General features: G+C 45.3%; 1 protein-coding gene across 5 annotated transcripts in view; it reads right to left on the reverse strand.

The window, feature by feature from the left end:
- The window catches only part of zfpm1 (zinc finger protein, FOG family member 1), a 254,409-nt gene that overhangs the window by 22,432 nt on the left and 218,826 nt on the right, over positions 1-13,151 (reverse strand). For all 5 annotated transcript variants that reach the window (XM_038806513.1, XM_038806510.1, XM_038806509.1 and 2 more), the window contains exons 7-8: positions 9,229-9,465; positions 7,494-7,718 (exon numbers count right to left, since the gene is read on the reverse strand). In XM_038806513.1, coding sequence (XP_038662441.1) covers positions 7,494-7,718; positions 9,229-9,465 — 462 coding nt within the window. The remainder of the gene's footprint in view (positions 1-7,493; positions 7,719-9,228; positions 9,466-13,151) is intronic.

The raw sequence follows: 13,151 nt of genomic DNA on the forward strand, positions 1-13,151 counted from the left end.
AACCCAAAATAAAGATTTCCGATCAGAGACTGAACATATAGCTTGTTTAAGAAGTGGAGCACCATCTCTTGACTCGCATTTCCCTCCCCAGAAAACAATGCTTCATTACTACCACGTATAAGCTACAAGTTTGAGTTAAGCATAAAACATTCACACAGCAGTGACGTGGGTAGTGCTGAAATTGTTTAAGTCATTGTGTTCAGAGATATAGGCAAAGACAAAAATGCGAACATTTTAAGGCAAAATGTATTCTCAGCTTGGCTTTCTTAAGCCATTTATTCTGGAAAGGTTGCCCAAAATGAAACAGCCAGTGTAAATCCTTCTAATGGATTCCATTCATTACCATTGCTGTACACCCCACTATCAACACCTTGGGATTACCGTTGGGCAGAAAATTAACTGGACTAGCCAAATAAATACTGTGGCTTTGAGAACAGGTCAGAGGCTCAGTATTCTGTGGCGAGTAATTCACCTGCTGACTCCCCATAACTTGGTGATTGATCGTCAACAAGGCACAGATGGAAGTGAGATGGAATACTCTCCACTTGCCTGAATGATTGCAGCTCCAACAACACTGAATGAACTCAACATCATCCAGGACAAAGCAGCCTGCTTTACTGGCACCCCTACCACCAACTTCAACATTCACTCCCTCCACCATTGACACACAGTGGCAGCACTGTACACCATTTACAACCCCCCCCCCCCATCCCCCCCCACCACCGGAGACCCAATTTTACCAATTGGTCGACCTTCGGGACCCATACCACATTCCCTTACTCAATCTATCCTGAGGCAAGGCAGTGTTTGGGACATTAAAGATTTCTTGCCCTAGGCAAGGGACAGAAACAAATTAATCATGTTTTCCTGTTCATAATCACTATCGAGTAGCTCCAGGTCTATTAGTCTTGTTATTATTAGTACAAAACTGCTGCGAAGGAAGATCCAGAAACACTACTCTATGATGGAGTCTACTTCAAAGTTAATCTCAGTTGGGAAAGTTCTGCAAAATTTCCCCATGACATCCAACGGTAATCAAGCAAAACCCGAGGAGATCAGTGCATTTCCACATCCATTGCAATTGTAAGTAGCCAAAGGAGCATTTATTTTGTGCATGTTGAAAGACTGCATTCTCAGATAACTCATTAAAGGTTATGAAATATTTACAAATTAAAATTTTTGAAAAACACAGAATCTCTTACCTTCCTATTTCAGTGCTCAAAACATTATTCTTCCTGCCATCATTCCAAAAATAGAGTTAGGTATTAATGTGAGATTTGCAGGACAACCTTCAAGTTTCCATGCACCTGCTGCCATTATCACTCTGCGAGACAGAAGTCTCAGATTTGGGATGCCATGTCACGAAGGAGTATTTCTAGGCTCAACTTCTGGTATTGTTCAAAGTGCTGAGGGGCCAGTACTTCAGTGTGGGTCAAAATAAACCTCCAGGTGAATGGGTACTGGTTACAGCAACTGAGTTTTGACACTGAGCAGTTGCAACAAGTTAGGAGTGGGGCTAAGGGCAGCGAACGGGGCGGCACACAGCCAGTACAAGACATTAATTGCACACGGTTAAGTAAGTGAGCTCATCTACTGTCCTTTGATTTGATATTTCCCCCACCTCTTCTGTCACAGTGCTCTCATTGGATTGTTCGAGGGATAGGATAGTGCCCATCAATCTGAATCCCTCATACTTCCCGCGTCAACAAAAGTGCAGACCGCGACCCTTAACACCATGACCCTTCTGACAACCACAGGATCACGACCCGCGCTTTGAAAAACCCTGATTTACAAGATGAACTGCAGCAACTCGACAAGGCTGATTCGACAGCAGCTACCAAACCACTGATCTCTTATCACCTAGAAGGGCAAGGGCCACCTGCGAGTTTCCCTTCAAGCCACACACCATTCTGATTTGGAGCTATAATCGCTGTTCTTTCAAAATTCTGGAATTTCCTCCTTGACAGCACTGTGGATATATCTGCGCCACATGTACTGCAGCAGTTCAACGTGGTGTCTTCTCAAGCGCAATTAGAAATGGGCAATAAATACTGGCGTACCAGCAGTGCCCACATCCCATGAACGAGCACATATTTAAAAAGTAAACTCTCATCTCATAATACCTTTGAAGAGCTGCTTCAGAGCTGGTTTCATTTGGTCTGCAATTGGAAAATATGTAAACTACAATACAGTGGTTCTCATAACCGGCATGACGCGGTGGGAAATTGCGCCCAAGATCTCCAAGAATCTTTTTTTAAAGATTATGGGGTGGCTAAATAGAGATCCTCAAAATTATGCAAGCTTTTGATACATTATAGAAGAAGAGCGAAGCCAGGGGCCCCTCACATAAGGTAATCACCAAGAAATGGAATATGGAATTCAGAAAAAAATGCCTTCACCCATAAAGTAGTGAGAATGTGAAACTCGCTATTATGGGAATTAGTTGAGGCGAGTATCATAAATGTATTTAAAGAGGAGAAATAATTAAGAGGAATATACTGATCGAGTTAAATGAATAAGGTGAGAGGAGGTTCTAGTAGAGAATAAACACTGATTGACTGGACTGAAGGGCCTGTTTTTATATTTCGTTCAATGAAATTCTATGTTATTGCAAATGAGGTAATGAGGTGAATTGGGGACTCATTCATTGTCCAGAACACTAGACTGCATTTTTTTCCATTGATATGCTGCTGACAAATATTTCCATTACAGGTGTTTGACTGAACATGAGTTTTCCAAAACAGTCCATAATGAGTAGCGAGCAATGTGTCGTTTAATTTTGAAGGCGTTTTCTTCAGTTAAATCTAAAGCGCCCTGTCATTCATTGGATGAACAATATTAATCCATTATGAGGTTTTGAAATCATAAAATCATAGAACTCATACATGCAGAAGGAGGCCATTCAGGTCCATCGAGTCTGCACTAACCCTCTGAAAGAGCACCTCACCGAGGCCACTCTCCCCCCGTGACCCAACCTAACGTGCACATCTTTGGACTGTGGGAAGAAACCGCAGCACCCGGCGAAAACCCATGCAGACACGAGGAGAAAGCACAAACTTTACACAGTGACCTGAGGCCGGTATTGAACCCGGGTCCCTGGCACTGTGCTAACCACTGTGCCACGCTCACATCACAATTCAGAAATTAAATCATGAAACCTTCCTACTGCTATGCTAGAGTATTCCACTTCACCACTGAAAATTCTCAGCCTTTACTACTGTATAAATATGTAAAATAATTTAGTCTATTATCAGGAGTAAATGCGATGTGATAGTAAAGTGGCAAAAAACAGTGAACACAGATTCACAAAGAAAGACTGCAGCAATCCCCTAGACCTTTTTGAGATGCTGAAACAAATTGGGTGATGGGAGCCCCAAGATGTGGTGTAGTTTGAAAAAGCCTTTGAAAAATATCTATATGAAAACATAATGAACTTTCATTTATGTAGCATCTTTCACAACCACAGGATGTTCCAAAGTTATGCAGAGCTAATTAGTCACTTAAGTGTATTGACACCTGCAATGCAGGGAGCATTGACAACCAATTTGCACAAAGCAAGGCCCCAGAAATTTCAAGACAAATGACCAGAAAATCTGTCTCGGTGATATTAATTGAGGGGCAACACATCTGCTCCACTTTGAGCATTTAGTTATGTTCACCCGAGGAGGCGGACAGCTCGACGATTTACCATCTTATTCAAAAGGCGACATCTTCAAACATTGAACTCCTTTCGCATTCCATTCAACTGTCAATTTAGATTATTTGCTCAAATTGGGCTCAGAGGTGAGAGTGTTATGACTGAACAAAGGCTGACGTTAACTAAAAGGCTGCTATTCAAGGTTCAAGTGGTGGGGTTACAAGCTTTACCTTGGAATATATATATATATAAGCTGACAGGTACAAAACATTAGGCATTTATTTGGGAAGTTGTGTCATATCAGGGACGTCCATATCTTTTTATTAAAACAGTAAAAAATATATACACGGCCAAACGGTACAAACACTAATTTTGTGTTGGAGAAACAGTGTACCCTCCCCTCAGTACCAATGTACGGGGAGGGGGGTTGGATACTCTGATTATTAAAACAGTTCACAACACGTATCTACAAAAAACAAATGGTACAAGCACTAAACTTTGCGCTGGAGAGACCAGATACCCTCGCCTCCGTACCAACAGAAGGAAAAGGAAAGGGGGTGGTGGGGAGAGAGTGGAAAGGAGGGTGGTGGGGAAGGAGGGAGTTGGAGTGTTGGTGAAGGGGGGGCCCAATAGGGCACTGCCTGAACTACCTTCGGAGGCAGAAAAACAAAAGAACCTTCAATTATGATGTGCCAGATTCTGGGAGTACCCCCGAGGGGGTGAGGGGCAACATAGTGTCAGACACGAGTGAGACCCGCACCCCAATACCGAGCGTCTCGTACATCCCGCGCTCCCGACACTGGGCGGCTGACAGCCTTCGGACAGTCGCCCTCCGCGTCCAAATTCACCACCACACTGAGTGCGGCGGGCAACACGGGCCTACCAACCAACTTAAGGGCTGCTTGATCCCGCTGATCTCCTCAGGCCCCGGTCAGCTGGAAGCAGTGGTGCAGATGCCTGCTCCGCCCCACCGCCTGGTCACTGGAAGGCCCCGAAAATAACTCCGGAAACAGGTCCGGGATGGTGGCAGAGGTGCCCAAAGACAGCGGTTGGGACAGAGGGTCTTCCAAACCATAACCCGCTAAGAACCTAAGAAGCAGGGGGTTATCGCTGACCCCCTCCCCCAAGAAATTGAACAAGTCTGGGGTGCTAAATTGTGCTGGGTCCCATCCGACCCCGAAGCATCTGCTCCGGAGACAGCAGCAGCTGCTGGGATTTCCTCACTATCCCCCCGCCTCTTTTCTTTCGGGGACTGGGCGTGACATTGATGGAAAAGAACCTGGATTGACGCCGTTTGTGGGGGGGGGGGGGGCCACACGCCGGGGAGACCTCTATCTCTGGAGGCCTCTATAGGCTGACTCCTTGTCCCTCAATGCTCGTCTCCACAATTTGTGGCTGGGACAGAGCACCCTCTGGTCCGAGGTCACGCACCTCACTACCGCCACCCAGATGGCCCACTCAGAAGTGTCGCTGGGCCCGGCATCTGATGGCGAAATGTCACCAGGCTGAGGGTGTTGCTGGGTGATGGTGGGGTGAGGCATAACGGCTGCACCGGGTCAGTAGACAGGGGCACTGGGTCAGTCAGGGTCAGAGGGTCAGAAGGACCCAAACCTGACCGCTGGCGAATCAACCTGTTGGTCTTTCTCTCAGCCTTCTGGCCACCTGGTTGTCCCCTCACCTCCACGCCAGTGGAAGTAGAGGGGGTGGCAGCACCAACAGCGGACGTGTTAGAGGTGGGGCAATTTTTTCTAATCTGCCCCACTTTCTTGCACGCAGGGCACCGCACGCCAACCCTGGACCAGAATATGCGGTAAGTCCCTTCCAGGACCTCCTCCCGGGCCAGGTAAACAAAGACCTGACACCGGAATGAGAAAATATGCTTGAGGGTGGGATCTTTGAGGCCGAGCGGGAGCAGTATCACCCCTGACCATACCTCCCCCAGTTGATGGACAGGGAAGTCCAAGTTGCATCAGTTTTGGAATTCCTACTGTTTTTAATTTAATCATACTTGGATTCAGAAATGATTTCATTAGATGATGACAAGCTTGCACCTATTGTTTCAGGCAATGCAAACGTAACTATCCATTCACAAATTCTACATTTTGTAATCTCACATAGCAAATAAAAACACTGGGCGGGGGATCCTGGGGGACGGAGTGGTGTGAACCACTCCGACGTCGGGCCGCTCAAAGGTGCGGTATCCTCTGCACCTGCAGGGGGTAGCCTGGTGCCAGAGTGGTTTGCGCCCCGCCGGACGGCGTGGAAGGCCTTTGGCGCCGCGCCAGCCAGGGCCGAAGGGATTCCGCCGGCCGGAGCGGGTCCGCGCATGCGTGGGAGCGTCAGCGGCTGCTGACATCATCCCCGTGCATGCGGTGGGGTGGGGTCCCCCTTCGTGCCGGCCATCGCAGAGGCCTACACGGCCATCGCACAGGAAAAGAGTGCCCCCACGGCACAGGCCCGCCCGCGGATCGGTGGGCCCCGATCGTGGGCCAGGCCACTGTGCAGGCCCCCCCCCCCCAAATCCCACCCGCGCCACCAGGTCCCGTGGTAAGGGACATACTCCAATTTACGCCGGCGGGACCTGCATAGAATGAGCGGAACTTCGGCCCATCCGGGTCGGAGAATCACCGGGGGGGCCGTTGTGAGCGGCCGCCGACTGGCGCGGCGCGATTCCTGCCCCTGCCGAATCTCTGGCGCCGGAGAATTCAGCAGTCGGCGGGGGCGGGATTCACGCCGCCCCCCCCCCGGCAGTTCTCCGACCCGGGGGGGGGGGGGGGGGGGGGGTCGGAGAATCCCGCCCATTGCATTTAGAATGCAGGAAAGCACATTTCCTACATATGTTAAGCCAGCAACAGATAGTTGGTCAATATCAAAGAAGTAGAAATTAAGTTAAATAGGTAAATAAAAATTTGTTTAATAATCGATACCAGCTGCAATCCCAATTTCCAATAATGACTCTGAATCAATTCAGACTTTTCAGGAAATCATTATCAAAAGCCTGGATTGCTATTTTGTCAGAATGACAAATCGGACATTCAGTATGTCCGCCAAAACATGGTACGCATTTTCATCGCTTTTGGTATGTCATGGAACTCAATTGTATTTCCCGTGTCCATAATACCACTAACGGGTCAACAGAGCCAGAACCACAACTATTGTGTTCTGGTACATAGGCCATTACTGCCAGGCTTTGAATATGCTACAGCTAAGTGCAACAAACGTTTAATTGGAATTTTGAATTGATACTCTGTTAAGCCTTTTTTTTTGGACCGCTCAAGGCTAGCTGCATAAACACTTTTTCTAACTGCGCTAAAGAAGCATTTGGCAGATACCATACTCTGGTGCAACAAACGTTCATACAATCTCAACAGTGCAGAAGGAGGCATTTGGCCCATCGCATCTGCACCCCCCCTCCAAAAGAGCACCCTATCTTGGACCATGCCCCCACCCCATCCATGAAACCCCACCTAACCTTTTGGATACTAAGCGACAGTTTAGCTTGGCCAATCCACCTAACCTGTACATCTTCACACAGGCAATCAGCAAAGGCTAGAATTGAACCCGGGTCACTGGAGCTGTGAGGCAGCAATACTAACCACTCTGCCACTACGCCTCTCCACTTGGCTTCAAATTAACACCACCAAATTAAAGCACGCAGCTCCTTAAAAATAAATTTACTCATGCAATTAATTAACATTCACTTCTGTCGCACCTATGTGAAGTCTCCAAGTTATTTATTTTGTACTCAAATTAAGTTGCAATCCAGCAGCCTAATTACTCCGTTCTACTCCCAGAATATTTCAAACTGAGGCCTGTCGTATTAAAATAATTTAACCGTGGATGCAAATGTACTTACCACTGTGGCTACGAACGTGAATCTCCAGTGAACTGGCACTGGGACAGCTTTTGTTGCACTGTGGGAAGGGACAGACACGCTCAGGTGGTGAAGGATCTTTGAGCTTCTCCTCTGTTGGAGTGGACGCAGATTTCTGCCGGCTGGCACAGTAATACATCAGGTGAGCTTGTAGGTTTCTTTCACTCCGATACCAAATCCCACAAGATTTACATGGAAAGATATCCTCTGTAACAAACAAGTTTACAATTAATATTCGGAGGAGCTATGAACACCACAATTTTGATAAGTAATCAAAAATCTGCTTTTGATTTTTTCCCTTAATGGTGAGCAATTTCCCGATTGTTTTTCTCTCTGGACCATGAAAAAGGGGATGCATATAGGCTGATCATACGTATACACCAATGAACAATATGTTAAGCTGTCAAGAAAAGGCTGTCCTCCGGATTCTTTCTTCCCCAAGTCAGCGACATGGTAGCATAGTGGTTAGCACTGTGACTTCACTGCTCCAGGGTCCCAGGTTTGATTCCCGGTTTGGGTCTGTGTGGAGTCTGTTCGTTCTCCACGTGTCTGGGAGGGTTTCTTTTGGGTGCTCTGGTTTCCTCCCACAGTCCAAAGATGTGCAGGTTAGGTGGATTGGCCATGATAAATTGCACCTTTGTGTCCAAAAGAGTTGGATGGGGTTACTGGGTTATGGGGATGGGGTGGAGGTTTGGGCTGAAGTGAGGTGCTCTTTCCAAGGGCTGGTGCAGACCCGATGGGGTGAATGGCCTCCTTCTGCACTGTAAATTCTATGATTCTAATGAGTAGCACCTATATCACAGTGACATGGCTGTGGCAGTCAACTCAACAGCGGTGGGTTAATTATCACTGCAAACCAATACCCTGCTGCAATAGAATCATGGATCATCTTCCGACATGGGTTTAATGTACCCCTCAATGATGAAGCTCGTTGGAAAGGCTGTGTACATTTTAAATATTTTGGAGTACGAATATATGGTACTGGGGCTAGTTTAGCTCACCAGGCTAAATCGCTGGCTTTTAAAGCAGACCAAGCAGGCCAGCAGCAAGGTTCGATTCCTGTACCAGCCTCCCCGGACAGGCGCCGGAATGTGGCGACTAGGGGCTTTTCACAGTAACTTCATTGAAGCCTACTCGTGACAATAAGCGATTTTCATTTCATTTCAAATACTGTGTAAGGAGACAATTTTATCAATAAGCATTTCCTAAGTATTGATTTTATTGGTACTCCAAAATATATGCCGAATATATACCAAATATATTGGTACTCCAAAATAATGATCTACTAAATGAAACAAATTCATTTTATAACACATACTGATTTATATAAAAGGAAAGGGAAGGAAGGAAGGAAAAGGATCAGATTTCATGTAGAGGTATTTTATATAGAATGCTGACCAGTTTTTCTCTTCCAAACAAAACCCCAAACTCAGTATCTGTGCCCATCATCCTTTAATTAGTTTTCCAATTAACCTCTGTTGAAAATGTTTCAGTTCCAGCTCTTAATATTCAACTGCTTCACTATTTGAGTACTGATGGAGTGCTGCATTGTGCGAGGCCTTAAAACGAAGACCTCGCTGCATTTGCTTAATTAACAAGTGACGAATTTCAAAAGTCATTCATTTAGCTTAATCTTCTCCAGTCAGTAAATGAAATGTCAGAAGAATTTGTTACTGTAACGATGACTTTTTTTGCTTTCTGTTTCACTGGAACTTACTGTTGACAACTGCAGTGGCTAATATTGCAGCCATGCCTGCTTGCTGAGGAAGAAGCTGGATATCAGAATGTAACGAAGCAGGGTACATGGCTGGTTGCTCAGAGCATTCTGCAGACTCCACCGGCTCCATCTTAACACTGAGATTTAACACAGGGTCACTGTTACTCTGACCAACAATGGTTGTTAAACATTCTCCTTCTGTGATGGGCTTTGTGGTTTTGCACCAGATCAGATTATCTGCAGAGGAAAACAGAACAGTCTTGTGAAACAATTCCGAAGTGTTCTAACAATGCCGGAGGTTGGAAATACGCACTAAAGGTTCTTTAGATCTGCGGCAGATAGTTCCCTCGCAAGTGGTAGATACTGAGCATATTTCTTGTTACTCCTCCCTTCCATTTCCTGATTTTGTTCCCTCTAAAGTAGAGGGATAAATTTGTTCTGAACTTTGCTTCCCTTCCTTTCCAGATCTGCAAGTTTGGTCTCAATTGAAGGGATAGGTCATCTTCTTTATCAGAAGTCTCCCATAGGTCTGTTTTTGCTTATAGGACAGGTTAGGGATCCTACCTTATCCACCCTAGAGATTCACAGTTAGTTAGCTGGAACACATATCAACAGGGGTGGAGCACTGTGGACAATGAGAACAATGGCTACCAGGGATCCTTGTAAAGGTGAAGAAACATGAGAATATTTCTGCCGAAATTCATCTTCCTTAACCTACTTGTACAAACATGGTTGTTAGCTGAGGCAATGCAGGCCCAAAAGGTTAAAGTGGCTGCACAGTGATCATAGAATCCCGAAAGCACAGAAGGACTCCATTTGGCCCATCGAGTCTGCACCGATCCTCTGAAAGAGCACTCGACTCGGGCCCACCCCCTTGCAATCCAAAAGCCCAACCTAACCTTTGCACGCTAAGTGACAATTTAGCAGGGTTAATCAACTTAACCTGCACCTCTTTGGGACTGTGGGAGGAAACCAGAGCATCCAGAGGGAACCCACGCAGACATGGCGGAAAGTGTAAACTCCACACAGACAGTCATGCAAGGCAGTATTTGAATCCGGGTCCCTGGCACTGTGAGGCAACACTGCTAACCATTGTGCCACTGTGCCGCACAGGTGTTCTTCCGTTGCCTCGGACCAACATTGCACGACCTTAACCGGATTCTCCCCCTTAATTTTCTGCTTGTATGCAGGATGGCTGGTGACCAGAGCTAGACAACCAATGATTGAAAAGTGGATCAGAATATAGCTGAGGTTAGGCATGATATCATCCAGAGAGACATGAAAGAGGTTTATTTCAAGTCAGAAGTAAGTGGGCTGCAGTGTTGAGGGCCAGAAGTCTCTAGCATGGAGGTTGGTGGCTATAATACTGGGGGGCAAAAGTAGCATATGGGACATGTTGATGTCAGAAGAAGGGTATAGAAACACAGTTAGCTAAAGTCAGTGGCAGGGAAGAAATGGAGTTCAATTGGGGAACGTGGCCAGGGAGAGGACTGGTGGGGAGAAAATGTTAGCTAGAGCACCCATGGTTAAAGATTAACTAGGGAATAAAAAATAACACATTGTGCAGATGGAGAATTCATCAACATTAAGGATTCACTAAAATACTGCAACTGCACAACATTACAGTCAGACTCACATTACAAACAAGATTTTTAATTAAGGATAAAAGTCCGCCATATGTTCAATAAATGTGCAAACACTTTCTGCAGCACATTGCTTTTCTTGGAAATATATATCAGCAAACAAGGATCAAGTGCTTACATAAATTCACTTTAGGAAGGAGCAGTGCTCCGAAAGCTAGTGTTTGAAACAAACATGTTGTACTTTAACCTGATGTTGTAAGACTTCTTACTGTGCTCGCCCCAGTCCAATGCCGACATCTCTACATCATACATAAATTATGGTAACCGTGGTTAAACAAAGCAGGGGAACATACATCTGTTTTAAATGGAAATAGAATCTTTGGAGGCAAGATGATTGGGATGGAAGCTGTAGTTCCTGTTTGCAACACATCCTGGGATAACTCTTTGAGTGGAAGTGGGACAGTGGCAAAACTTCAAAGGTGTCAGTGAGCCAGACGCAAGCTCGAAGTATGGATTTTTCATTCATTAGTTAGGGCAGGCAGCTCTGCAGCAGCCTTAAAGTTGGATTCCTCTGGCCTCATGTTTGTTCATCAGCGGTGTCCCTGACTGACCAGACAACAAGGGATGACTTCCAAGTTTAAGTCAACTACTTAACTGATAAATAAAGGATTAATCATAGCATACTATCTATCCTGCTGACTAGAGCAGAATATCTTTCGAATATCACTAACAGATACAGCAGAGAATAAAGATTATTTACAAGAAGGTTTTTTTCTCCCCATGTTGGCCTGAAACTTGGGCATCATGATTAGAAATAAAGTCTTAGGGAGGTAATGTTCTATAATTTTCATCATGTATAAACAAAGCAACATGTTTACTTCAGAGGGAACCATGACCACATAGTTACATAACCACATCTGTTACTAACCACAAAGGGTTTTTTTTCTCCGATAAGTCATTATCACACCTATCTCTGAGACACCTCATTGCGACCACTATTCTGGTTTGGTGGTTGCTCCTTTCAAAATGTGAATATCCTCTCCGGCGCTGAGCAGAAATCTTAGCAGGCAATGAAAAAACTAATAACCATTGTCTTCATCAATGTTAGAGATGAAATATCTGTGACTCAGGCAACTGAATTTAAACAAAGTTTACTTTCTTTTAAGCCAGATTGTTTCACTGAGTTTAATTCTGTCCTTTTGTTTTCCAATTAAGAGACAATTTAGACTGGCCAATCCACCTACCCTGCACATCTTTGAGACCCATGCAGACACAAGGAGAAAGTGCAAACTCCACACAGGCAGTAATCCGGGACCGGGATGGAACCCGGGTCCTCTGCAGTCAGGCAGCAGTGCTAACAATTGCACCACCGTGCCACCAGAGTTTTATTCTGTCTTTAAAGCATTTGTTTTTTTTTTGGAAAATCGTTTTATTGGCTTTTCTCGTATTTATAAACAATTGTGTAGAGACATTACATTTTTCTTGCCCGCGCTAATTTACTGTATTTTACAGAGGTTTATTTTGCCCTTCATTTAACTATCCATATGTACATTTCCTTGCCCTCTCGATCGGTCTATGATCCCCCCCCCCCCCCCCCCCCCCCCCGGCTTCAGCACCCTTCTTCTCCTATTGTAGTTTCCCTACCTTCCTTCCGCGCCCCCCATGTCCCAGGTTGCGCAGTCCTTTGGTGCCTCATCTATCTTTTTTTAAAGGCATTTATTATTAACGACCGTTAGAAGCCTATTTCTTATTTACAGCATACCACTCTAATGTGAATTTCCTTAGTTTTGTTATTTCTTTACTTAAATGGATATTTTGCAATATAAAATAAGTAGGCGTCTATAAAGCATTCTTCATACTTGTATTTCAATATTGGATATGTGCATCATTGTCCTGTTGTATTTTATGGAATGTTTATGTTAAACAGCTAATTTAGCTCCACGAATAATTCCAAGATCCATCGATCACACTCAGGATGATTCTTGAGGAGTTGACCGCATCAGGTTAGGAACCTCTTTTCAGCGTGCCAAGCACCAGACGTTTCCTATGACAATCTTGAAAGTTACAACCTTGGAGAGCTGCTAGAACTGGCTTCAGTGTATCTAAGTCAGAGAGGCGGGAAAAGAATAATCACCCAGGGTTTGCATTCAAAGGCTGGGATTTGGCAGCCGACTCTCAGGGGGTGTGTTTTTGTGTGTGCATGCATGTGTGAATACCTGCGTGCCTTGTGCTTTTGTGAACGTGTTTGAGTGCATTTGTGTGCATGTTTGTGTGTGCATGTCTGTGTCTAACATTCTAGCCACAGATTTTATCCACACTCCCGCTGGAGGAAGATATACA

This window comes from Scyliorhinus canicula, chromosome 9, assembly GCF_902713615.1.
Source record: "Scyliorhinus canicula chromosome 9, sScyCan1.1, whole genome shotgun sequence".
NCBI lineage: Eukaryota > Metazoa > Chordata > Chondrichthyes > Carcharhiniformes > Scyliorhinidae > Scyliorhinus > Scyliorhinus canicula.